At 37.1% G+C, this 26,570-nt stretch overlaps 1 protein-coding gene across 4 annotated transcripts in view; it reads left to right on the top strand.

Annotated features, from left to right (window-relative positions):
- Positions 1–26,570, top strand: part of ERC1 (ELKS/RAB6-interacting/CAST family member 1) — a 425,945-nt gene that overhangs the window by 336,258 nt on the left and 63,117 nt on the right. For all 4 annotated transcript variants that reach the window (XM_087814458.1, XM_016224828.2, XM_016224830.2 and 1 more), the window contains one exon: positions 18,987–19,085. In XM_087814458.1, the coding sequence (XP_087670584.1) occupies positions 18,987–19,085 (99 nt within the window). The remainder of the gene's footprint in view (positions 1–18,986; positions 19,086–26,570) is intronic.

The raw sequence follows: 26,570 nt of genomic DNA, 5'->3' as shown, positions 1-26,570 counted from the left end.
AAAAAACTTGGATGAGTTGCTGTGTGTTTATGATTTATTCCCCTAACTATAAAATGAATATTATGTCTCTCCTATTTTTATTAGGGAAATTGGAAGATCAGTTAGTTAGTGTCTTCAAAGAGAACCAAGATCTTCTTGAGAATAATAGTGCAGAATATAAGTGCAGAGCTGTGTAGTGTGTTAAGATCTGGTACAAATTCTCCAGAAAGGTGTCTGTTACTTGGAGGAGCTAGCTGATTGCCAAACAGATAGTAATGTCAAGATTCATATGCCCAGTTGAGCAGAGCCTGCTTCTGGTCTCTCTGGTTTTCCATTCCACTGTTCTAGTCTTTTTTCAGTTCTCCCAGTTATACTTCCTTTTCAGTTACACCCAGGTGATCCTACTTGGCACTGGGGGTGATCCTATACTCTTCAGCGAAGTATTTTCCTATGCTTTCTTAGTTTTCTATTGTGTTGTGTATATTTTACTTGTTTAACCCTAATAAGACCACTTAATTTCCTTAATCTCTAAGTTCTTGATGGAAAGGGAGTACTTTACTGTTGCCCCAAGTATTTTCAATAGGTACAGTATGAAAAAATATCTAAATTAAATTAATTATATTGTAATTATCATTTATTGCATTCTGTTCACTTTCTAGCTAACAGTTTTTAATCTCTGATAAGGAGCTACAGATGACACACATGATACCTTTATTTATTGCTTCTTCAGGTAGTGCTAAGAACTCTGACAACAGCTGATTAGGCCCAGGAAAGCGTCCTATGCTTTGAATTGGCACTTACTGTATTCTATCCTAGCATACATTCACTCATCTGTAAAGCCACATGTATACATCCTTTCAGACTTCCTCAGCCCACTTAGAATACTGGTTACAGGTAATGACAGTATTCACTGTTCTGTCCACATATCTCACTCCGAACAACTTATTCTATAATGTAGATTTGTTCTCTCTTGTTTCCTTTATTTGGGGTTATTTTAACCCCTTGTTTTCAGTGACTAGAATGTGTGCATAGGTTAATGCCTTTCTTACTTTGATTTTAGGCCTTTATTCACACCTATTCTAGGGCTGACCCTTGGCTCACCTTTAAACACAATATGTCATCTGTCTTTTCCTCCTCATAGCGTTGATGGCTACTGTCTATTATAGTAGCATGATGTGCTAACTGAAGTTATGGTTGAAAAGTAACTTTTATCATAACCATTCTGGGAACTTGGGACTTTCCAAATAAATCATCCTTTGGACTTAAATTTCTCACACTTATTCATGGTCCAAAGGAGAATACATTTTTGAAAGTTTAGTAAATTCCCTTTGTTTGTACTGAGGGGTTACGAAAACAAAATGTTATCGTATGTTTCAACTCCAACTTTGGTGCACTTTTGTTTGTTTGTTTGTTTGTTTGTTCTTGTTTTGGTTAATCTTCACCCGAGGATATTTTTTCCACTGATTTTCAGTGAGAGTGGAGGGAGGGACAAAGGGAGAGAAGGAGGGAGAGGGAGGGACGGAGGGAGGGAGGGAGGGAGCCACCAGGATGGGAGCTGCAATGTCTCTTATAATGTAGCCTCAGAAGTGACTTACCATCACCTCCGCCTTATTCTACTGATCACATAGACCAACCCTCCACAGTATGGGAGGGAGCAACACAATGGTTTCGGTAACTGGGAACCGGAGATGGGGAGCTTTGCAGGCTGTCTTGAAGGTTGGCTACCACCAGTGAAAAAATAAACATACCGTGGTGTATACATACAGTGCAATACTGTTCAGCCATAGATAGGAATGAACTCCACATACACTTAACAGTGTGGGTGAGTTTCAGAAACACTGAGCAAGAGAATCCAGACATAGAAAAATGCATAGTGTTTGATTCCACATTTATGTCAAACGCTAGAAAAGGCTATTTAAATCTGTGACCCCAGAAAGCAGATCAGACAACAAATCAGAATTCATACCATTTCTTCCCTACCTCAGCTCTCGTGAGTGTCCTCCAGTGAGAAAGGGACAAGTTCTGTTCTCTTTTTTCTTTCTCCTTTAGTTTTGGGGTCCTCTGATACGGTTGCAGTACTCTAATGCTGCTTCTCCGGCCAGCGTTGACCCCCTAGGTTAGAGTAGAACCAAAAGACACAAGCCTGGTTGCTTTCTGTAATTGTCACTTACCCACAGGAAACTCATGCATTCTTGCCGTGCCACATAGTGAGACTGTGTAGTCTGCCTCAGTGCTCCTGTCCATCCTGCCATCTAGCGTCGTTGTGTTTTTTTCCTCCCCAGATAAACACAAGGCACATCAACATGTGGACTAAGGAATGAGATGCTGATCTCCTTTCCCTGTACTCACGCCCACACTTCACGATTGAATACTCTAGGATTTAGGATTGAATTATCTTTGAGCCCCTCTCATTTATCTTAGACAAAAGGAACCTTCTGTGCATGAATATATACTCTCCATGACATTGAGATTTCTTCTCCCAGTCTTAGCATCATCCTCACACCAGTCCCAAAACACAAAAGGCATGTGCTGAGGTGTTGGACTGGGCGATAGTAGTACTTTTTCTTCTACCTCTTAGCAAGCTCTCTCTGTAATGTGGCTTGCTTAGCTCTTCGTCTCCAGCTTTGGGCCCTTGTCACCAATTCTGGAATAACTGGAAGAACCCATTCATCAGAATATTAAAACTAGTTTAAAAGTGACACCTAAAGTTGAAGAGAGAAGGCTACCTGTTTGGGACCCCTCTTGCTGCAGCGGGAGCTTTTGTCTCTCCTTCAATAAACTTTTGCTTTCCCTTAAAAAAATAAAAATAAAATTGGAGAGAGAACAATAAAACTATTTTCCATTCTGTAAAGGAAAATAGTAATGAGTAAAGCTACGAGGAGCTCCTGAGTTGTTAGTGAACAGTGGGAAAAACAAGTAGCAGATGTTGAAGTCGCTTGAGAGCCACAGAAGCTGTTTGTGGAAAGGAGTAGGCATTTATCTATCTCAGTAAGCATTTTAAATTCTTGATAATGAGACCCACCTTTGAGAGCCTTCAAGTATCCATTTGTTCACCACACACGTATGATGCCAGCTACCTTTTGCTTGACTGAGCAGATGTTCCTCAGAAGGCATATGGTGTTAGGCACGCTGGAGAAGCCTTTGAGGTTACCCTTGGCAGTGCCTACTTTCCCCTGTATTTGCTGCATACGCTGATGTCACCTTCTCAGCTGTCTTCCGGGACATTACCTCCTGATGGTGGCTACTGTTTTGTGACCATAGAAGGTGAAAACCTTTGGTTTAGTTACAGTATTTAGAAGGTGACAGAGTAAGATTACAATTCAATCCCTATTTAATGACTTAACGACCCTTATTGACTTGGTCAGGTACAAATGTTCATCTCGACTTGGTCAGGTAAAAATGTTCATCTCTTTTTAATTATCCTATCTCCCTTAAAGTCTAGATTTTTATATATTAAAATTCACTATATATACTTCTTCCTCTAAACCACTACAAACATTAAGATCTGCTAGATTTTTTCCTGCTGATGGTATCCAGATTTATTTGCAAGGAGCTGGATATAAAGCATTTTCCATTTATTGTCCTCACCTCTGGAATTGCCTTCTATTTCCTCAGTGAAACCTTTACTTTAATCTTTACTTCAAGACTCACCTTTGTAGTTTGGAATTTTACAGCCATGGAATCTGTTGTTTTCCATATTTTAGCAAAGCAGCTCTGTGCTTTCTTAATCCACACATTCACCCTCCTGTGGGCATTCTCCTCAGTCAAGCAAGGAGGAAAGAAAAAGAGAAACTATTTACTTATGCTACAGTTGTTAGTTTTATTTATTCTAAGCCAGATTATTCTCATTGGTGTGTCTGTTTCTTCAAATATAGAATCCCCATCCTGTAACTGTTGGTGTCTTTTCTTGTTTGTATGAAGCAGTGATACAATAGAAATGGCACTAAACTGTCAAGAGGCCTGAGCTCTAGCTCCAACTCTGCTGATAACTGAGTGTATGATCTTAAGCAGTAATATCACCTTCAACTAATATACATCACTTCACAGTTTACAAAGTACTATGCAAATCCCTTCTAGCACCTACCCTAGGGCTATATGGGCCAGGCAGCTATCATAAATAACAGTGAGTGAAGCGTGTAAGACAATAAGAGAGAAAGAACTGGGATAAAGTAGGGGCCACATGCTTTGTATATAGAGGCAGCCTTTGGAATTCCAGCTTGTTGTGACCATGCAAAACGTGAGCCTTGTGTTATCCAAGCACCCATTTCCTCCCCCCACCCCCAGAGAATCTAGATTTTTATATTAAATCTCTTTTTCAATTGAGATGTAACTGACATATAACATTTTAGTTTTAGGAGTACAACATAATGATTTGATATATGTATATATTGTGAAATGATTACCACAGTAAGTCTAGTTACCATCCATCACTGCACATAGTTACAAAATTATTTTTTATAATGAGAACTTCTAAGATTTATTCTCTTAGCAACTTTCAAATATGCAATACAGTGCTATTTCCTATAGTCACCATGCTGTACATTACATCCTCAGGACTTATTTATGTTATAACTGGAAGTTTGTACTTTTGACCCCCTTTACCTATAAATCTCTTGATATGAGTGTTGGCAACTAACTTTTGTTTTGTGTGTGTGTGTTTTAATATAAACCAGCCACAACCTGCCTAACTTACCCTCTCTGTGTTTTATCTTCTTCATCTGTAATATTGGATGGATGGAAAATATGTATTTTGAGGTCTAAAGTTATTTTTCATGTTTTGACAAATCAATGTATTTACCTATAGCTATATTATTTGCTAATTGCTGACATTAGGAATAGTTTTAAAAGAGGCAGTTATAAAGCGTAAGAAAACACGTATGTAAGGATTGTTTAAATCTGTCTATAGAAATTTGCTTATTCTGTGAAAGTAGCAAGTATTTCATTTTGAAGCTGCTAAAAAGATCCTGGTTATTCACTATCCCCTTAAACCTTGTTTGTATCCTACAAAGAAACAGATTATATTTTGATGAGTTCTGCTTGCTTGAAGTTAAGTCCAGAGGTTGGGAGACAGGGAAATCTGGATTCCTCCCAGTCTTCTTTCATCCCTCTATTCCATCTTTTTTGTCATCAATTCCAGATGTAGGAAAATTTGATAAGACCCTTTCTTCCCTTCTTTTCTAGCATCTAATCTAACTTGCCCTTCCTATTGTCAGACTGCTGCCTTTTATGATGCCACAGGGAATTTATAAATCTTTTGAGTTTCCTGATGCCTCTTGAATTCTCTCAATGCAAATAAATCAACCGAGGCTTCCTGCCCCTTTGCTTGTGCCCCTCCTATTTCTGCTGCCTTTTTTTTTGCTTTTTCTTTTTTTTCTTGAATTTATTGGATTGACATTGGTCAATAAAATCATATAGGTTTCACGTGTACAACTCAATAGAACATCATCTGCGCACTGCATTGTGCACTCGCCACCCAAAGTCAAGTCTCTTTCCACCCCCGTTTATCCCCCTTTGCCTTCTTCCACCTCCCCTACCCCCTTTCCCTCTGGCATTCACCATACTATTGTCTGTGTCTGGGTTTTTGTGGGGTGTGTTTTTTCTGCTGCTTCTAGGTATTTCAGGTGGCATGATTTATAACTGTGTTTCCTGTGCTCATTGACCTTGGTCTGAGGATCCCTTTAAGCATAAATCTACAAAGATTGGTTTCAGGGTGGTTCTCCTTTCCCCCACTAAACTTCTCTTGGTGAGAATTAGTCAAACAAATATGTTCCATAAAACATATTCCTACTGCTTCTTTTGGTCTCTTTTGAACTAATGTGGTTACTTATTAAAAGTGAATATGGAATTAAATGATATTTGCATTCAAGGACAAGAGGAGCAATATTGAATAAACTACATTAGCTGCTACTGAGTGCCCTTTACATGGGCAATTTATATGACCAAACTGAATCATCTGTACTACTATGTGACTTTCTAGAAAACAGTATTCGTGCCATTAGTCATCTCACAGATAATAATATCTAACATTTATTGAGCTAAGCCTTGTTTCGAGTGCTTTACTTGAATTAGCTCATTTAATCTTCACAGTAGCCCTTTGAAGTATAGTTATCCTCATTTTACAGAGGAGATTCTGCGTTAGTAATTTGCCCAGTCACATTGCTTGTAAGTGACTAAACAGTTCACATCACTTCTAGCATCTAATCTAACTTGCCCTTCCTATTGTCAGACTGCTGCCTTTTATGATGCTGACACTGCTAATCACTACACCAAATGTGTTGCCATCATTGTGTGCTTTTGGTTAGAGATTTCAGTAGCCCTCAGCCATATTATTAATGATTTCATAATTCTCCCATGATAAATAGTACTTTAATCAACCCTTATTTAACATTACAGTGAAAATATATAACTTGCCATAAAGGATTACTGTCAATTTTTTAAAATTAACTTATAATCTTGACAAAATCTGTTCCCCATCTTATATCAAACCATGTCTTCTCATGTCAGTAATTATCGTAGAAATTGTTGACTGGATTAATGAATAGCTGTGGATCAGAGAGTTCTGATTCAGAACTCAGAGAGTATCTGAAATCAGATAGGCTGATTATTAAGCAGCCAAGTTTGAAGGCCTATGTGCTAGTAACCCTAAATTACCATCACAAATAATTCTGGTATTAAAATATTATTCCTGTCATGTATGTATGTGTGTGTGTATATATACACACACAGAGAGAATGAGAGAGAGAGAGATGGAAATCTGCTTCCAAAATATTACACAGGATTTATTTAGATAGTTTTTGGGCACCAGAATTTTTAAATTTTAAAAATCAATAAATTTGCATTCTCAAGAAGAGTTCATAAAGATGAGAGTCTGAAAAGCTGCTGTTGAAAAGCTACTAGAAAATAATGACTGTTGAAGAATGAACATCTGTTATACCTGAGGTTCAAGGGTTTTTTCCACCTGTATTTCAAAAGTTTTATAAAATATAAGAGTTTAATTAACTACATAAATTGTTGAGCTTTAGTACTAAAACAGTATTTGAGGTAGTTGGTTTTCAAGGAAGAGAATGCTTAAAATTTATCGCATTGCCAATCATGTTCCTGAATGAGGCATTTTGTGGATTTGTGTAAAATTGCAAGCTACTGATGGTCAAATCTAAAACTATGGGCTCGCCGAAAAACAATTTTGATTGTGCACTTCCAAGTTTCCCTAGTTTTTAACTAGTCAATTCATTAGAAATATACAAAGAGATTGAATTGATAGTCCTGTGTTTAAATGCATGTGTTCTTCACAGTTGTACCCAAATCGCAAACCTAAAACCAATACCAAGCTGTCTATTAAGAGACACATTAAACGCATGTAGGAGCCTCATTGGCTCTCACTTGTTGGCCTGAATCCAGTGAAAGTACACAGTCTTCACAGCATCTTCTCCAGGAGTGGGTTCTGTATCAAGAAACCACTTTCTTTGCTCCTCTGTAAGAAGCAACTCCTCATCTGTAAAAGTTTTATCATGAGTTTGCAGCAATTCAGTCATATTTTCAGGCTCTACTTCTAATTCTAGTTCTCTTGCTATTTCCACCACATCTGCAGTTACTTTCTCCACTGAAGTCTTGGACCCTCAGGCATCCATGAGGATTGGAATCAGGTTCTTGATAACTCTTATTAATGTTGATATTCCTACCTCTTCCTATGAATCATGAATACTCTTAATGGTATCTAGATTGGTAAATTCTTTTCAGGAGGTTTTCAGTTCAATTTACCCAGATGCATCAGAGGAATCACTATCTATGGCAGTTATAGCTTTACGAAATATTATGTCTTAAATAGTGAGTCTTGAAAGTAAAAATTACTCCTTGATCCATGGGCTACAAAATGGATGTTACGTTAGCAGGCATGAAAACAACAGTAATCTCATTGTACATCTCTATCAGAGCTCTTGGCTGACCAAGTACATTGTCAATGAGCAGTAATATTTTGAAGGGAATCTTTTTTCCCTGAGGAATAGGTCTCAACCATTGGCTTAAAATATTCAGTGAGCCATGTTATAAGCAGATGTGCTGTCACCCAGGCCTCGTGGTTCCATTTATAGAGCACAGGCAGAGTAGGTTTAGCATAATTCTTAAGGGCCCTAGGATTTTTGAAATGGTAAATGAGCATTGGCCTTAATTTAGTCACCAGCTTTGTAGCCTCTAACAAGAGAGTCAGCCTGTCCTTTGAAGCTTTGCAGCCAGGCATTGACTTATCCTCTGTAGCCATGAAAGTTCTAGATGGCATCTTCCTCCAATATAAGGCTGCTTTCATCTGCATTGAAAATCTATTACTTACTGTAGTCACCTTCATTAATTAACTATATTTCTGGATAATTTGCTGCAGCTTCCAGATCAGCACTTGCTGCTTCACCTTGCACTTTTATGTTATGGAGATGACTTTTCCTTAAACCTTGTGAACTAATCACTGCTAGCTTCAAATTTTTTTCCTGCAGCTTCCTCACTTCTCTCAGCCTTCATAGAACTGAAGAATCTAAAGAGAATGTTGTGGCTAGTTTGATCTTCTATCCAGACTTTCTCCATATCATCAATAAGGCTGTTTCATCTTCTTATCATTCTTGTGTTCACTGGAGTAGCATTTTTAATTTCCTTCAAGAATTTTCCCATTACATTCACAACTTAGCTAACTGGTACAAGGGACCTAGCTTTTGGCCTGTCAAAGCTTTTGACATGTTTTCCTCACTAAGTTTAATTTATTTCCAGCTTTTGATTTAAAGTGAGAGTAATGTGACTCTTCCTTTCACTTGAACACTTAGAGGCCATAGGAGGGTTATTAATTGGCCTTGTTTCAATATTGTTGAGTCTCAAGAAATAGGTAGGCCAGAGGAGAGGAAGAGATGGGGGAACTTCCAATTGGTAGAGCAGTCAGAATACACACATTTATTAATTACGTTCACCATGTTATATGAGTACAGTTCATGGCACCCCAAAACAGTTGCAATAGTAACATCAAATATCACTGATCACAGATCACCATAACAAATATAATAGTGATGAAAAAGTGTGAAATATTGTGAGAGCCACCAAAATGTGTCACAGAGACATGAAGTGAGCAAATGCTGTTGGAAAAATGGCACCAATAGACTCCTTCTACACAGGGTTGTTGTAAACCTTCAATTTGTAAGAAACATAGTATCTTAAAGCACAATGAAGTGAAATATAATAAAACAAGGAATGCTTATAACAAATACAAACATTTATGCACCTACTGACCATCAAAATATATGAAGCAAACCCTGACAGAATTGAAGGAAAAAAGAGACAAGTCTACAATAATAGTTGGAAAATCCAAAACCCCACCAGCAATAATGGCTAAAACAACCAGACAGAAGAGAAGTAAGAAAATAGAGGATTTAAACAACACAGTGAATCAACTAGATCTATCAGATATATAAAGACACTCGTCCCAGCAACAGTATACACATTCTTCCCTTGTGCACATGGGACATTTTCAAGATAGACCATGTGTTAGACCACAAATTAAGTCTTAATATCATACAAAATGTCTTCTTTTACCACAACAGGACGAAGTTGAAAATAACAAAAGTAAAACTGGGAAATTTACAAAATTGTAGAAATTAAATAATAAACATTTAAACATCTAATAAATCAAAGAAAATATCACAAGGGAAATTAGAAAATATTTCAAGATGAATGGAAATAAAAACACAACATATCAAAGCTATAGGACACAATAAAAGCAATGCTAAGAAAGAAACTTGTAGCTATAAATGCTTACATTAAAAAACAAGAAAGATCTCAAATCAGCAACCTAACTTTACAACTTATGGAAGTAGAAGAACAATAAAAAAACAAAAACCAGCAGAAAAAGGAAATAATAAAGATTAGAGCAGAAATAAATAGAAAACAGAAAAATAAATAGTAAACTAATGAAACTAAAAGTTGGTTCTTTGTAAAAGTCAACAAAATTGATAAATTTTAGCTATATAGACTAAGAAAAAGAGAAATCTTAAATTACTAAAATCAGAAATGAAAATGGGGACATTACTGATTCTATAGATTAAAAAAGGATTATAAGAGAGTACTGTGAACAGCTGAACACCAAAAATATTGAATAACATATATAAAATGGAAAAATTCCTGGAAACACAAAACTTACCAAGACTAAATTACGAACTAGAAAATCTGAGTAGACCTATAATAACTAGTAAGGAGATTGAATCAGTAATCAAAAATCTCTCAACAAAGAAAAGCCCTATACTGGATGGCCTTACTCTTGAATTATACCAAATATTTAAAGAAGAACTAATACCTATGTTTCTCAAACTTGTCCAGAATATTGAAGACATGGGAATACTTCCTATGAGACTGCATTACCCTCATACCAAAGCCAGACAAAGACATTATCAGAAAAGAAAATTACAGACCAGTATCCCTTATATGAACATTGATGCAAAAATCCTCAGCAAAATGCTAGCATAAAACATTCAGCGTCATAGTAAAGGGATTATACACCATGACCAAGAAGGATTTGTTCCTGGAATGCAAGGAAAGTTCAACATACAAAAATTAATCACTGTAATACCCCACATCTACAGAATGAAGGGAAAAAACACATGATCATTTCAATTGATGAATAAAAAGTATTTGATAAAATTCAACACCCTTTCGTGATTTAAAAAAACAACAACACTCAACAAAATAGCAACAAAAGGAAACTACTTCACATAATAAAAGCCATGTACAAAAAAATCACAGCAAACATCATACTTAATCATAAAAGACTGAGATGAAAGCTTTTCCTCACAGATCAGGAACTAGGCATGAACTTTCAACACTTCTATTCAACATAGTACTGGAAGTTCTAGCCAGAGCTTTTAAGAGAGAAAAAGAAAGAAAAGACATCTAAATTGGAATGGAAGAAGTAAAAAAAATCTTTGTTTAAAGGTGATATGATCTAATATGTTGACAGCCCTAAAGTTCCACAAAAGAAGCTGTTAGAACTAATAAACTTCAGCAAAGTAGCAGGGTACAAAGACAAGATACAAAAGTCAGTTGCATTTCTCTACCTCAGCAATCTGAAAAGGAAACTACATAAACAGCTCCACTTACAATAGCTGCAAAAAAAAATAAAATACTTAGGAATAAGCTTAACCAAGGAAGTCAGAGACTTGAACAATGTGAAAACTACAACACTTTGCTGAAAGAAATGAAACAAGTCACAAATAAATAGAAGCACATCCCATGTTGATGGATTTGAAGACTTAATATTGTTGAATGTCAGTACTACCCAAAGTGATCTACAGATTTAGTGTAATTCCATATAAATCCCAGTGATGCTTTTTGCAGGGGGGAAAAAATCCATCCTAATTCATATGGAATCTCAAGTTACCCCAAATAGCCCAAACAGTCTTGAAAAAGAACGTATCTGGAAGACTTTCACAGTCTGATTTCAAAACTTACTACAAAGCTACAATCATCAAAACAGTGTGTTGTTGGCGTAAAGACAGGCATATAGACCAAAGGATTAGAATAAAGAGCCTAGACATAAACCCTTGCATATCTGGTCAAATGATTTTTTAAAAAATATATCTTTATTAACTTCAGAGAGAGGGAGAGAGAGAGAGATAGACACATCAACAATGGGAGAGTCATTGAACAGCTGCCTCATGCATGACCCCTACTGGGGATCGAGCCCGCAACCAGGAATCGAACCTCGATCTCCTGGGTCATAGGTCAGTGCTCAGCCCCTGAGCCACGCCAGCCAGGCAGGTCAAATGATTTTGACAAGGGTTTCAAGACCATTCAATGGGAAAAGGACAGTATTTTCAACAAATAGTGCTGGGAAAACTGGCTATTCACATGCAAAAGAATGAAATTGGACCCTTAACACTATCCAAAAATCAACTCAAAATGGATCAAGGACCTAAGTGTAAGACCTAAAACAACAAAACTCTTAGAAGAAAACATAGTATAAAAATTTCACAGTATTGCCCTAGCCAGTTTGGCTCTGGTTAGAGTGCCAGCCTGCAGACCAAAGGGTCCTGGGTTCAGTTCCCGCCAAGGTTCAATCCCTGGCCCCAGTTGGGGTACATGCAGGAGGCAACCAATCGATGTTTTCTCTCTCTCTCCCCCCCCCTCCGCCCCCTTCCACTCTCTCTGAAAAGCAGTGGAAAAAATATCCTTGGGTGAGGATTAAAAAAAACCAAAAAATTTACATTATTGGATTTGGCAGTGATTTCTTGACTATGACACCAAAGTCACAGGTAACAAATTTCTATATATTTCTAGGCAGTATAATCTCCAGTGACATAAATTAAGAATTTTTAAAAATTCTTAATATACAATAAATCAGTGAGTTGGTAAAAATTAATATTTATTATTAACATTAATGTAAATGGGAAGGAGCTGCATGTGTGACAAAGAAGGAATTTTTCTTAACCTGAAAACAGGAAGTCAAAGTACTTACCTGAACATACTTAGGGAGTGTAGAGGTATTGTCAGTTCTCTAGGAAGTAGTTGTTTAAGTAGTACCAAAATAAAAGTATGATCAGAAATGAGTTTTGGGTAATTAGATGAACCCAATTGTGGATTAACCATGGCCGGACACAGACTGAGATAGGCTCTCCTGGCCTAGAGCTTTTCTAGAAGCTGCTGACATGAGTTGAGGTTCCCCCTCCCCCACACAGCCCATCCTGACTCACTGCACCTGTCCAGATGTGGGAAGGAGGTGAAAGAAGGCTTGATGGCGGAGGGAGGACCCGAGTGATAAGCAAGGAAGCAACTAGATGGCTTTTTCTGACCCTGTACAGTACAGTTTTGATAGCTAATCAGTTTCCCAAGTACCTAAACCTCCTGGCAAGAAGATTGTTTTCAGTCCCTGCTGTGCCTTTAACCATAGTTATCTTTTTTCATTCAGTTTGAGATTTTCCTAGTTCTTGTATGACAAGTAATTTTTTTTACTGAAGCCTAGATATTTTGGGTATTATACTATGCAAGTATGGATCTTATTTAAACTTTCTATTTTAGTTGGTTTTCTTTGGCACACTCCAGCAGGGGAAGAAGATGCTGCCTCATCGCTGCCCAGTGGAGGTAGAAGTCCAGTTCCCCACTCGGCCTGTGTTGACACCCAAGGAGTGGGGTTCCCTGTTACTCCTAGGCAGAGGTGTGAGTTCATATCCCCACCAGGTCTCCACAGATGTACCCCTGCCTGGGAGGAGCAGGAATACCCTCACAAGCACTGTGGGGTGCATAGTGAGGGGTGGTCTCCTTACTGCTGCGTAGTAGTGGAAGTCCTGGCTCTCTGTGACTTCCTCTGGCCATTCCCAAGGGAGGACCACCCCTCCACCCACCCCTAGTTCCACTGACACTGTGGAGGGGAGGCTTTGTTACTGCCAACTGGGGATGAAAGCCCTGTCTTCCTCCTCGGCTCCCTCTGACACCCTTTCCTGGGGAGGGAAGTTGTGACAGTAGAAGTCTAAGCTTACCTTTGCTGCCATGGATGGTAGTGGGCCACAGTTTTTTCTGTGGTCTTTGGAGCAGAGTGATTATTACCTAAATTTTTGCTGTCTTGCTAGGCTGCTGCTTTCCTTTCCAGACTCCTTTGGCTAGAGAACACAGGCTTTTGTTGTCTGTGATTGTTGTAAATATCTGATAACTTTGGACTTGTCAACTTATACATGCTCAATATTACATGTAAGCAATAATGTAATAGAAATAGAAGATAAAACTTCAAAATAAGGAAAGGGTTGAATAAAAATTTTGTTGATCCATTCACCAGAAGTCAGGAAAGGGAGGTGGTGGGGGGAAATACCTGTAAGTTACCAAAAGTAATGTTAGAAATAAGCCTAAATAGTATTTGGAAACATACGCAGTAGGACTCTGTGGTTTGATTGGATGTAGTATTAGTGGAAAAGCAGAAGTCAAGAATAACTGAGATTTTTAGATGAAACAACTCTGTGAATAGTGACTAAATTCATGGAGATAAATACCAGATGGACCCTAACTGTAACCTCAACCCTAACCCTAAAACTAACATCAGCCCTAACCCTATACCTAATTTCTCCATCACCTTAACCCTAAATTTAACCGTAACTTTAAACCTACCCAAAACCTAATCTCTACCCTAACACTAACCTTCACCCTAACCCTACAACCTTAGCCCTAACAAAAACCTCATACCCAACTTTAAACAGAACTGTAAACCTATACCTACCTCAACCCTAACTGTAACCCTAACCCTAACCCTAACCCTATCCTTAATCCTAACCCTGTACCTAGAAACAAAGAAACAAACAGCACACAAACAGGTGGAGAGTTACAGCCGAAATAGTAAGAAGACCTGAGGAAGGAAAGGGGAGCTAACAGAGCTCCCTGCATGGTGATGTGTTTGACATATGCTGCTTCTGTGTCTCTTCATTATGAGTATGTGACACTGATAAAAAGAAGGTAAAGGAAATAATAGAACAGTTTGGAAGAATACCTTCTTATTCCTAGGGAACCTCACAAACTACCTCTGCCGTATTCTTGTCACAAGTATAGTAATTTTAACAGTGATTTAATCTGGTGTGATTTTAGGTCTCCTTTAAAGGATTAAGAAACCTCTTATAGGCTGGTAAACAGAACCTGCTACTATAACTCTTAGATGTTTTACCAATAATGAGAACTTAATATACACTTATGTCATTATTTCCATTTGCCTCAGAAATACTATATTTGAATATATCTGACCTGTCCGTATCAAATAGGGTAAATTTTTCTAACTGCTGTATACATTTTTAATGCCATCACTGCTCATTGTTTTTTATTTCAACTAAGTACAAGTCCACTAGACATATGGTTGTTCTTTCCATTCGCACCCCTCTACCTTTCTGTGGAACCAGGTTTGTGTCTTAGGGACCTGGACAACTCTAGTCATATAACCAAACAAATTTAGGCTTTTCACATTAGGAAAAAGCTGTTATTTGGAGGAAGAATGATATATAACATAATTTTACTTAGTTTTGACAGTTTATATTTGTCAGTTTCTCATATGTACAAGATTGTTCTTATTGCATTGTTTGTTAATAGTAAAATATTAGAAATAACCTAAATGTGCATTAGCAAAGAGAATGAGGCAGCCATTTATTTACTTATATGGAATATGTTCAAGATGCAGTTAGGTGAAAAAAATAGTGCAGAATAGTGACTAGAGTGTGCTACCATTTGTTGGAGGGAAAATTGTATGTGTGCACGTGTGTGTGCGCACTTCTGTAACCATGGAATGTCAGGATATCTTTGGAACTACATGCAAGAAAGTAGTAATGGGTAAGCCTCTTGTAGAGGAACTGTCAGGAATAGGAGGTAGACTTACTTTTACTGTTATAAAATCTTACACTATATAAATATACGAAATATTCAAAATAATAATAATTAAGTTTTAAAAAACAATATGGCAGTTATGGGGAGAATTGATCCGATTTAGGGTTGCCGCAGCTGAGATTTCTTATGGTTTCATTTTGGTTGGTGCATAATAGAAAGTGTTTGCGGGATAATATGTTTCATGATTTCATCAGTAAACTAAAAGTACTAATCAGAACCAAAATTAAACTGATTTATTTAAAAATCAAAACAAAATCAGTAGAAGACACACTTTTTATTGTAAATCTAACACTCCAGTTGAGATAATAAAATGGGATGCAAAGGTAATCAGACAGTGACAGCTGTTGGGCTAAATTCAGCAGTTATTTCTCCTAATCTTGTTGCTGTCTCCTTCCTGCTGCACTGCTCCTCATGAGTTATTCCCAAGGCTTCCATTGTTTAACCAACAGGAAAGGAACTTTGCAAACTACACAGGTAATCTGCAGACAAGTATGTGTAACATGACAAACACACAGAACACCTCAAGAATAATTAATGACTATATTTTTTCATGAAATGAAATTTTAAATACAAGTAATTTGTTGAGATTTTGTTAAATTTATAACTAAATCTGACTCACCTAATTGGAATCTATAGGAATTATACTTTCAGAAGAGAGTAGTACAAGAGCTCCTTAAGAGCAGAGAGTCATTTATACAATCTCTGTAATACCTAGTGCTCTGTGGGCCATCAGATATTTAGTGCTAACCCTCATGACTATGCAAAGAGCAGGCTTCACACCAAATATCTGAATACTAGACCTAGGAATACTAAACTTTGATAATCTTCATGTCTTTTAGAAATGGAGAAGTTCTTACGATTATGTCTTCATTCACTTATATGGATCAGATGAGTGACCTATAATCTTATCTGTCTAATGTCATCAGTTCCTTTGGGATGCTTTCATACTCATTCCTAAGAAGTACTTGAAATACATTCTGCCTTGAGGGTGGATTTGTGTGTGCTTTATTCGTTCTTTTTAAGTTTTTTAACTTATACTAGGTATCAGGTATTAAAGATTAAGTGCATAATGTTCTAAGAAAAGAACTAGCCAAGAATATATTTGCTGCACATTCTGACTAAAGTCAACATGGGAAAGTTTCCTGACTAAATGAATGATGTGCAGATGTTTTGCTCACTTTCTGATTGCACCTCCTTACCCTTTCCTCTCCCTTCCTCCTTTTCCAAGAGCTGCTTTGCATAAGACTTTTTGTTTGTCATGTAATACCACATGGCATAAGAAAAATTATCCTGCATATTTTCATTGTCACTGTAAGTTATCTCAGAGTGCAAATTTGATATCACGGATAATTCTTGATACATATTTTCTTTGCTTTCATTTTATAGTAGGGGCAGGAACTGGCTTAGAAATGTGCATATATTATTAGGTGAAAATATGAAGAACTAAATGCCCAACAATGTGGGTTAAACATTCATTCAATTGAATACTAAGCAGCCAGTTAAATTATTGATTTTAGAATAATATTTGATGACATAAAAATGTTTATAATGATGGTGATAGCTAAAATTTATTGGGTGTTGATTTTTTGCCAGGCAGCTTTCTAAGTGCTTCTGTTAGGTCAATTGGCTAATCTTCACCACACTCTTATGGGGAAAAAGTATTGTTTTTCTCATTTTAAAGGTGAGAAAACTGAAGCTCAGAGCATTTAAGTCATTTGCCCAAGTTTAGATAGTAGTTGGTAAGAGGCAGAACTAGAATGCACACCCAGGCAGTTTGGCTCTAAAGCCCTTGCTCAGGCATCTTTACATGAAAAAATACCAAAGCAAAATCTCAATAAAGTTCTCTATGGAACTAGACAAAATCTTTTTAATTCATCTAATAAAGAAGATGTGCTGAAGATACCCAATCAGATTTAAAGCAGAATTAGCGAAGGGGAAGGACAGCATGTCCTACCACGTATCAAAGTATACTGTAAGATATAGTAATTTTTTAAAATACCATATTGTAGCAGAAATAGAGAGTACATCAGAACAGCATGCCACTTTTTATGTTCATAGGAAGAGGCTGAATGGATACACCTAAATGTTAAAAGTGATTATCACTGATTAAAGGGATATACATGTAATTTATTTTTATTTTTCAGATTATCTTCAGTGAAATTTCTAAATCATAATATTAGCAAGTTTATTTTTAATACTTTTAAAACTTCAGCTTATAACAATATTTTGTTAGTGCAATATATATTGCTGTTTGATTTTATGTATAGTATACCATGTATTTTCTGAATTACTTGCTCTGCAAAGTGAATTTTCTAAAATGTTATCCAACCACATAGAATCACCAGTCCAGTCCTTCTTTTTGGTAAACATTGAGAAGAAAAGGTAATGGTAATAATTCTCTTCTAGTCTAGGGTTGAAGAAGGGGATTTCAAAATCTTTGTCTTATTTTCAAAACCTGAATTATTTATTGACAGTTTAAAGAAAAAATATTGGATGTTATATGTGTAGCTTCTGTCTGATCGCCTTACTGAACTTTATTGTAAATTGTAATAGTTTTTCAATTGATTGTCTAGGATTTTCTAGGTATATAATCATTTCATTTACAGATAATGATAACTTTTTTCCTCCTATTTATGGCCTGTGTGTTATATAACATCCCCAAAGTGGAATAGTTGTTTAAAAGGATAAGTAGATCTTATAGTAACATGGAAAGATGGGTCTGTAAATCATGAAGTGAAAAAATAGTTACAGGATCATATCCTATCTGTAGTATAATCCAGGCTTTATTTTTAAAAACAAAAACAAACATTGCTTAAAGTGCTCAATTTGAGGAAATTATTCCCTCCCCCCAAAAAAAATTCCTGTACCAATTTAGGTCCCTGTCTTAGTTTGTTCAGGCTGCCATAACAAAATACCATAGAGTTGGTATCTTACACAACAGAAATTTATTTTCTCACAGTTCTGGAGCCTGGGAAGTCCAGGATCAAGGTGCTAGCCGATTCAGTTCCTGATGAGAGCTCTTTTCCTGGCCTGCTGAAGCCCCTTTCTTACTATGTCCTCACATGGCAGAGAGAAAGGGGCAGGGAGATGTCTCTCTTCTTACATGGCCACAGTCCTTTCTGATTAGGTCCCTACCCCTTTGACCTTATTTAACCTTAAATACCTCCTAAAGTCTTTATCTCCATATACAGTCACATTGGGGGATGGGGCTCCAGAATGAATTTTGGAGGTACACAATTCAGTCCATAGCTGTACCTAAACTTTTCCCCCCAATATCCTTAGAAATTCTGTTTATTTCAGACAGTATTAGTTTTATCCTTTCTTATGATATTCTTTTTTTTTTTTTTTTAATATGTTTTTATTGATTTCAGAGAGAGGAAGGGAGAGGGAGAGAGAGATGGAAACATCAATGATAAGAGTCATCGATCTGCTGCCTCCTGCACGCCCCCCACTAGGGATCGAGCCCACGACCCAGGCATGTGCCCTGACCAGGAATCGAGCTGTGACCTCCTGGTTCATAAGTTGACGCTCAACCACTGAGCCACGCTGGCCAGACTGTATGACATTCCTAAGGCATTTGTTACTTTACAGTGTCACAGAATTTTTATCTATATTTAACCTTATGAATCGTTTCCTCTTAGACACAAAATCGAATGAAGCTAATGGCCGACAACTATGAGGACGACCACTTCAAATGTTCTCATTCCAATCAAAGCAATCATAAACCCTCCCCAGACCAGGTAAGTCTGCTCTTGAATGTTTTATAAAAAATCAATATGCTTTTATTTTTATGTATTTTGCTACAGATTTGAGGCTATAAGTTAGAAAAATAATAATAATCAGCTTTTGAAAATTCCTTCTTTTTTTTTTTAAACAGACCCAATTTCTATACAGGAAGGTGGTAGATGATTCTGAATATTTTAAGAGGAGATATTCAAAAGATTTGAGGACAATAAAGAATCCTTGAATACTGAGGGGGAAAAACTTACTCTTCTCAGTGACACATACTAATTTGTAACCGTCCTGCTTTTCTTCTTAAAGAAATAATGCCTAAGTCTTGTGAGCTCAATGAGGCACAATTCAGTGTAGAAGTAACTATTCTTTAATTGCAAATTTTAAAGTGTCTGCTGGTCATCTATTAAACATGAAGATTGAAACATAGTTTCTTCATTCCACTACCTTGGTGGACCCCTCCAGCATATGTCATTTCCAAAGAAAATTGTTGCCTTCAACTTCTCATCAGTGCAAAAGAGGCATTGATGAGTCTGAAGGGAACCATATTCAACTCTAGTTTTTTGAAAGGGAACTCTCCCAAGATCTTGAAAATGATGGATGGGGGAGAGTGGTGAACAGATTACCTCATATCCCATTGCCAAAAGTCAGATTTCAACATCTCCATCATTCTCAGTCTTAAAATATATAGCTGAGGGGAAAAATATAACAGTTAAATAATTACATCCATATGATCAAAAAGTCAAGGAAAACTCCCCTACTAAACATCTCCACTAAATGATGGCGTGGCATTGTCTTAGGAGAAGAAGGAGGAATATTGGAGATGAAAGCAGCAATAATACCCAAATTGCAATTTTTTCTAAGATTCAGAAGTTATGGTCATAGTATGATGACATTTACTAAACCAGTTGAGGCAAGCCTTATATTTTAGGCAAGCCAATCTATAATATAGACAAAATGGAGAGCTGTGTGCCTGAGGCCAGTAGACTTTTTCTGCCAAGAAGTCATTTTGCTTCTGGATACCTGGGATTAAATGTATGCCAATGTATACAAGACGAGTATTAGATCCTTTCCTTGAAACAGTTTTGATAATAAATACAAGTAATTGGATGCCTGGGAGTAGTGGGAGGCAAACAGAAATGGAGAAAGGTTGAAGAAAAGGCAAATGATAAAGAAAAGTCTCCAACATGGTCATTTTGCCCAGATCAGGCCCTGGGAGAGAGACAGTCTTGGTAGTAAGGTAGGAAGCACAGAAGTGTAACGACAAACTAATTACTAATTTGAGTAGTATAGGGAATTAGAATCTAATATAAAAAGAATCAAGAAATTTGAGACCCATTTTCTTCTACTACTTATGCTTCTGTCTCTGTTTTAAGTACTAACCGGCTCTCTTTCGTTCCCATGCTCCCGGCCGCCCCCCTGGCCGCCTCCCCTAGGACGAGGAGGAGGGCATTTGGGCGTAGCCCGCAGGCCCCCCTAGCACAGCCATTTTGTTCAGAACGGTGAGAAACGCCTCTCCTTCACTGTAGAAACGCTGTTTTTGTTTTGCTTTCTTTTTTTTTTTCTTTTTTTTTACACGATCATTCTCACATCTTGTTTCTCTGTAATTCATAAAATCTTTTGGTGTGCTCCCTGGTTTCTCCTTTCACATGATTCCTGTGTGTCTTGCTGTGCTTCTGACATAGTGGGATTTGGGTTTTGTGGCTTCTTTTTTCTTGTTGTGTGTTAGTAGTCACTTTTATAATTTTTAAATGTATTTTGGGATAACTTCCAGGGCATATAACTAAATTTCCCCTGTTGTGACTTTATTAATAAAGTACACTATCTAGTATGATTTTACAGTGTCCTGGTAAGGTTTATAGAGACTCACTTCAAACTGGAAATAGAAAATTGACCAAGTACTCTGCCAGTTGATTTGGGATATGCTTTTTATAATTAAATATAAATATATAGTATTTAAAAAAAAAAAAAAGAAAGAAAACTATACTCTGAACTAAAACCTTTTGTTTCTATTTATAGAAGAATGCTCTGAATTCTCAGGGTCAGTAATTCTCATAGAGTGCCTACCAAGGATATGCCCTAGGGCTTTGACATCACTCTCCAACTGTCCTTAAAAATAAGGAGAAGTAAAGGAAGACTTTTAAAAAAGTCAGTCTAAAGAATTCTTTCCCTGCCGTTATGGATTGCTGCTGTGTTAAACAGTTGCCAGGACACTGTCTAGAGTCTCCTTTCTGGGCTATTTGGCTGGAAAACACAGTCCAGCTGTGGCAGTATCTCCCTTTGATCTGATGCCCTGGAGGTTTGACTAAGGAAATCCTTTTCTTAGGAAAAATAATAATTATGATTAATAAGTTCACACATATTGGTGGCCTTGCACTCCCTGGATTCACTGCCCATGCTTGTTAGTGATCTCACTCTTTTGGAGTCAGTTCTCCTTGAAAAGCCTGTGTCTTGGAGCTATACTTCTTAAAATGATGGCGACGTGTGTAGGCCTCTCACTAGCAGCCAGGAAGGATGGTGAGGTAAGTTGTGGAAAGGGGCATATACTGTGAAGATGGGAAGCTTTCCACAGGACTTTATCCTGAGGGTGTGAAAGAAGGTGACAAGCACAATACCAACCAAAAAGCTCTTTGGGTTAGAATGTTGCGTGCCAGACAAAGCTAAAGCTGAGAAAAACAGGGTGCTACTTCTCTTTACCCAATCTATATCCTACAAGGGTAGTTATTTGTCATCATGAATCAAGTGCGGCCATACATTAGTTGGATATAGTACACCAGTCTCCTCTAAATGAACCTGCCTAGTCTATTGCTGCAAAACATACAAACTTCTTGGCATGCCTTAGCAGGAAGCACCTCCCCCACACACATGAACATCAACAGGATTATATTTTAGTTGCACATCCTTTTCTAGCCAATGAGAAAAAAATGTTAGTGTTATAGGAAACAAGGCCCATAATTAACTTTACCAGGAGACTGAAAAATGAACAAGCCTTCACCTAGATGTGTTCCTGATGTCTCCCTTTTCCTTTCTCTTCTCCCATAGTAGAATAACTCTTAGCAGGAGTTCAGATGCTACTGCTTTTGTTTTTCAATTACACACTGTTGAGCTAGTAGTTGTCATTAACACATTTCAGTTACAATTAGCAGGCCATAGCTGGCGTTTCTATGATACAGATTTTCTAAAATGAGCTATAAATATCATTACATCATAAGGGTTGTACCTAAAGAAGTGCATGAGTAACCTCTGCAGAAGTCTTGACTTGCAATCTAGTTTCCTTCACCTATTTCCTTGCTGAGTCTACAGAGAACAGATTTTCTTAACAAAATTTCAAACTTTTGAAATTAATGATTTACCTTATCAAACTTAACATAAATACATTTCACATGGATTTTTTATAGGCTGAAGGGAGAGAAAGGACTCTCCAAGTGGAGATAATATTTGCTTCATTCTGTGTGTCTTAGGAAGGTTGCTTGACAGCAAATTCTTTCAAGGAAAGTTTCAATGACTAAATTCTTTTGTAGGTAATTTCTTTATAAAAGTCAAGGGAGGAAATTCTTCAACATATAGGAGATTAATTTGAATTGAATTGAATTGAATTGAATTGAATTGAATTGAATTGAATTGAATTGGGGTTTTCTTTTTTCTTGTTTTTCCCTGCTATAGAATGTAGGCCCCATGAGGACAGGGACTTAGATGCGTTTGCTTTTGTAGTCCCATCATCTAGAACAGTGCCTAGAATAGAGCAAGTCCTCCTTAAATATATATAGAATTAATTAACTTCTAAATTCATGAAATTCAGATAAGAAACAGTAAAGTTTACATGGAAACCAAGACTGTAGAATTAATTAGCTGTTAGCATTAATATCAGCATTTCTAGTTTAAGAAGGGAAGTTTTGACGGGGAGATAGGAAAAATGTCTAGAGACAAAAGACCTGTAGAGAAATGTCGAGAATTTAAAAGAAAGTCATAATTAAGTCATAGACTCTGCCTCCTGTAATTTCATGCTAAATAAAAGGGAGTTGAAAATAATTCAGAAATCTTTTCTATCTGCTAACTTAACATCCTTCGTGTAGGAATTTTCTCCTAGTAACCTGTGGTTCATAGCCATCAAGAAGAGCCTGGAGCCCAGTGATTAGAGATTCGCATTTGATTCCTGGTCAAGGGCAAGTAGGCTTGCAGGCTTGATCCCAGCCTGGTCAGGGCAGTTGGGCTCGTGCAGGAAGCAACCAATCGATGTGTCTCTCTCACATGGGTATTTCTCTCTCTCTCCCTCTTTCTCTCTCACCCTCACCCCTCTCCCCCTCTCCTCCACTCTTTCTCAAAAAAAAAAAAAAAAAAAAAATCAATGGAAAAAAATATCCTCAGGTGAGGATTGAAAAAAGAAGAGCCTGGAGCATAGTAGGTATCATGGCCGTGTGATCTTCTGGACTTCGTCTTACGGAGACAGTTTATGTACACTGGTGCCAGACCACTCACATGAAGGAGGTACCTGCCAAGGGACTTGGCAGTTGGTCTTGGTATAAGACCATTCCACCCACTGAAATCTGGAAATGTGTTGTATGCCTATTAGCTCAGCTCTGTAGCATCCCAAAACAGGATTTGGACCAGTATGTTTTGAAACTTTTATTTTTTAATTAGAGGTTATGTAAATATTAATACAGGCTTTTACAAGTGTTTTAAAACAAGTGTTCTTTTTCTTTTGGCATGTCCTTTTTTGTCTGTCCTAGTTGAATTGTCCTTATCAGTTTGAAACATCCTACAGTTATCCTATTGCATAAGTACTACAGTGGAAGTCTCTTAAGTCTCTAGAGAATATATCCGTAGAAAGGAGGTGTTAAATCATCTTGTAGAATTGAATAGGGTAGTAAGTTGGACTATTTTGTCAGGATGGTCCAAATTGTTTATTGAAACAACTGTTCAAACCATTTAGACAAATACTAGGACTAGTTTTAACATAATAGGCAAGGAATAATTTGACCTTGTATTTTCAGAAGTGAATCAGAGATTTTAATTTTAGCAAGACTCTTCTTTGCTGGAAAGCTTGGAAAAGCCAGTAGAATTCAAGAAGCAGGAGGATCCTAGCTGCAGAGAAATGGGAGGGAGAAAAGAAACATTTATTAAACACTAATGGGTTAGATACTTTCATATCTCTTGTCTCATATTTAATTTTCACAGCCACCCTAAGAACATGTTTATAAAAGAGGGAACAGAGTTCACAGAAGTTAAGATTACACAGGTAACATGTAGCAGACATTTAAACCCCAGGACTGACTCCAGATCCCATGCTCTTCTCACTATACCTCACCAAAAAGAGAAGGCATCTACCACTTCACAGTCTAGTTCTTTCGATGTTAAATTGAATTGTATTCCTGTGTGAGGAAATAAACTGCCTTTACTGTAAGAAATTTCCCTTACTAAAAGGAACCTAAGTGGATTTCTGACCTCGGTTCACTGATTTTTTTTTATAAATGTAACTACTCAGGAATCTAGTGAGGAATTTGAAACTGCAAAGGTGAGGAAGGGACAAAAAGTAGATCTTGGAGGTTGGGGAAAGTTTGGGTGAATGGGAGGAGAAAAGAATTTCAGATAGGAACCAACTTGCAGGAAGGCTCTAAGAATGAGAATGGTATGTAGGGGCAAGTACTCAAACTGGCCCAACTAAAACAGAGTGTCAATGTCCCTTCATTCATTCTATGGTTATGTACCCACCCACACTTCTATTTTAGTACAAGGTACCCATAATTCAGATAGAAAAACTACAGATGTGAGTGGCTCACAAGAACAGTGACATATTGAGCTTTACAGAAGATTAAAAGAGCAATCAGCTTCCCTTGGGCATTGTGTGAATCAGTGTTCTGAGCTGATTGCCTCTTCATCTCACTCTGATGCTTCAGGGTCCTGATCAGAATGCAGGTTTTGGGACCAAATTACCTACCTTTATTTATTTGTAAAATGGGAATAATAATATACCTAATTCATAGGGTTGTTGGGTGATTAGATGAGATAATATAAAGCCTTTAAAACAGTGCCTTTGCAGATCATGGTTGCTTGAGCAATGTCATTAATGTCTTCAACCTGAAGACACACACCATTAATAGCATGAGGCCCTTCCCTTTCCCTCTCTGCCTTCCTCCCTCCTCTCTTTCTACTTTCTCCTTTTCTTCCCCTTGGCTGTCTCATTCCTTTAAGTAGGAGGATTGGGTAAGAGTTTCTTAATTTTCAGCTTTGGATTCAAACTGTTTCTGTACCACATTAACTTCAATTTAATAACATTTCCTCTCCTCAAAAATGCCTTTAACTAGTTTCTTCTTTGTCCTAGGTACACAGCCTGCTTTCTGTCTTTCATGCTTCTCCCTCCTTTCTCCATCCCCAAAATAAATTTAAAATCCTCATTTATTCCTGCTTTTCATGATTTTCCAGAGGGTTCTACTCCCTCCGCAACTAATCTTTCTTTTTTTTTTAATGCCTTTTTTAAATTTTTTATTTTATTGATTTTAGAGGGAAAGGGAGGGAGAGAGTAACATCCATGTGAGAAACATCAATTTGTTGCCTCCAGTAAGCTCCCTGACCAGGGATCAAACCTGCAATCTGGGTATGTGCCCTGACTGGGAATCAAACCAACAGCCTTTCAGTGTACAGGACAGCGCTCCAACCAACTGAGCCACGCCGGCCAGGGCTATCTTTTTTATTTAGTGTTTTTATTTCCCTACAGTTAAATACTCATAAGTGGAATTCCTGAATCATATGGTCATTCTAGTTTTAGTTTTTTTGAGAAACCTCCATACTTATTTCTATGGCGACTATACCAACTTACATTTCCACCAGCAGTGGAATTTTCTCCATATCCTCTCCAATACTTGTTATTTCTAGTCTGTTTGATAATAGCCATTCTAAGAGGTGTAAGGCAACACCTCATTGTGGTTTTACTTTGCATCTCCTTGATGATCAGTGATGCTGAGCATCTTTTTATGTACTTATTGGTCATCTGTATGTCTTTGAGAAATGTCTATTCAGATCTTCTGCCTATTTTTAAATCAGGTAGTCGGGGGGAGGGGGAGCTATTGAATTATATGAGTTTTTTATATATTTTGGATATGAACCCTTATCAGATATATTATTTACAAATATTTTCTCCCATTCAGTAGGTTACCTTGTCATTTTGTTGATGGTTTCCTTTGATACACAAAAGCTTTTTAGTTTAATGTAGTCCCACTTATTTGTTTTTGCTTTTGTTGCCTTTGTTTTTAATGTCAAATCCAAAAATTATTGCCAAGAACTATGTCAAGGAGCTTATCACCTATGTTTTTTTCTAGGAATTTTAAGATCTCGTGTCTTACATTCAAGTCTTTAATCCATTTTAAATTAATTTTTTGTGTATGGTGTAAGATAGTGGTCCAGTTTCATTTTTTTGCATGTGACTCTCCAATTTTCTCAACACCATTTATTTGTTATTATTATTTTAAATATTTTTTTATTGATATCAGAGAGAGGGA

Source organism: Miniopterus natalensis, chromosome 2 (genome assembly GCF_054644295.1).
Source record: "Miniopterus natalensis isolate mMinNat1 chromosome 2, mMinNat1.hap1, whole genome shotgun sequence".
In the NCBI taxonomy this organism is placed as follows: Eukaryota; Metazoa; Chordata; class Mammalia; order Chiroptera; family Miniopteridae; genus Miniopterus; species Miniopterus natalensis.
This window is presented reverse-complemented; position numbering and strand designations above follow the sequence as displayed.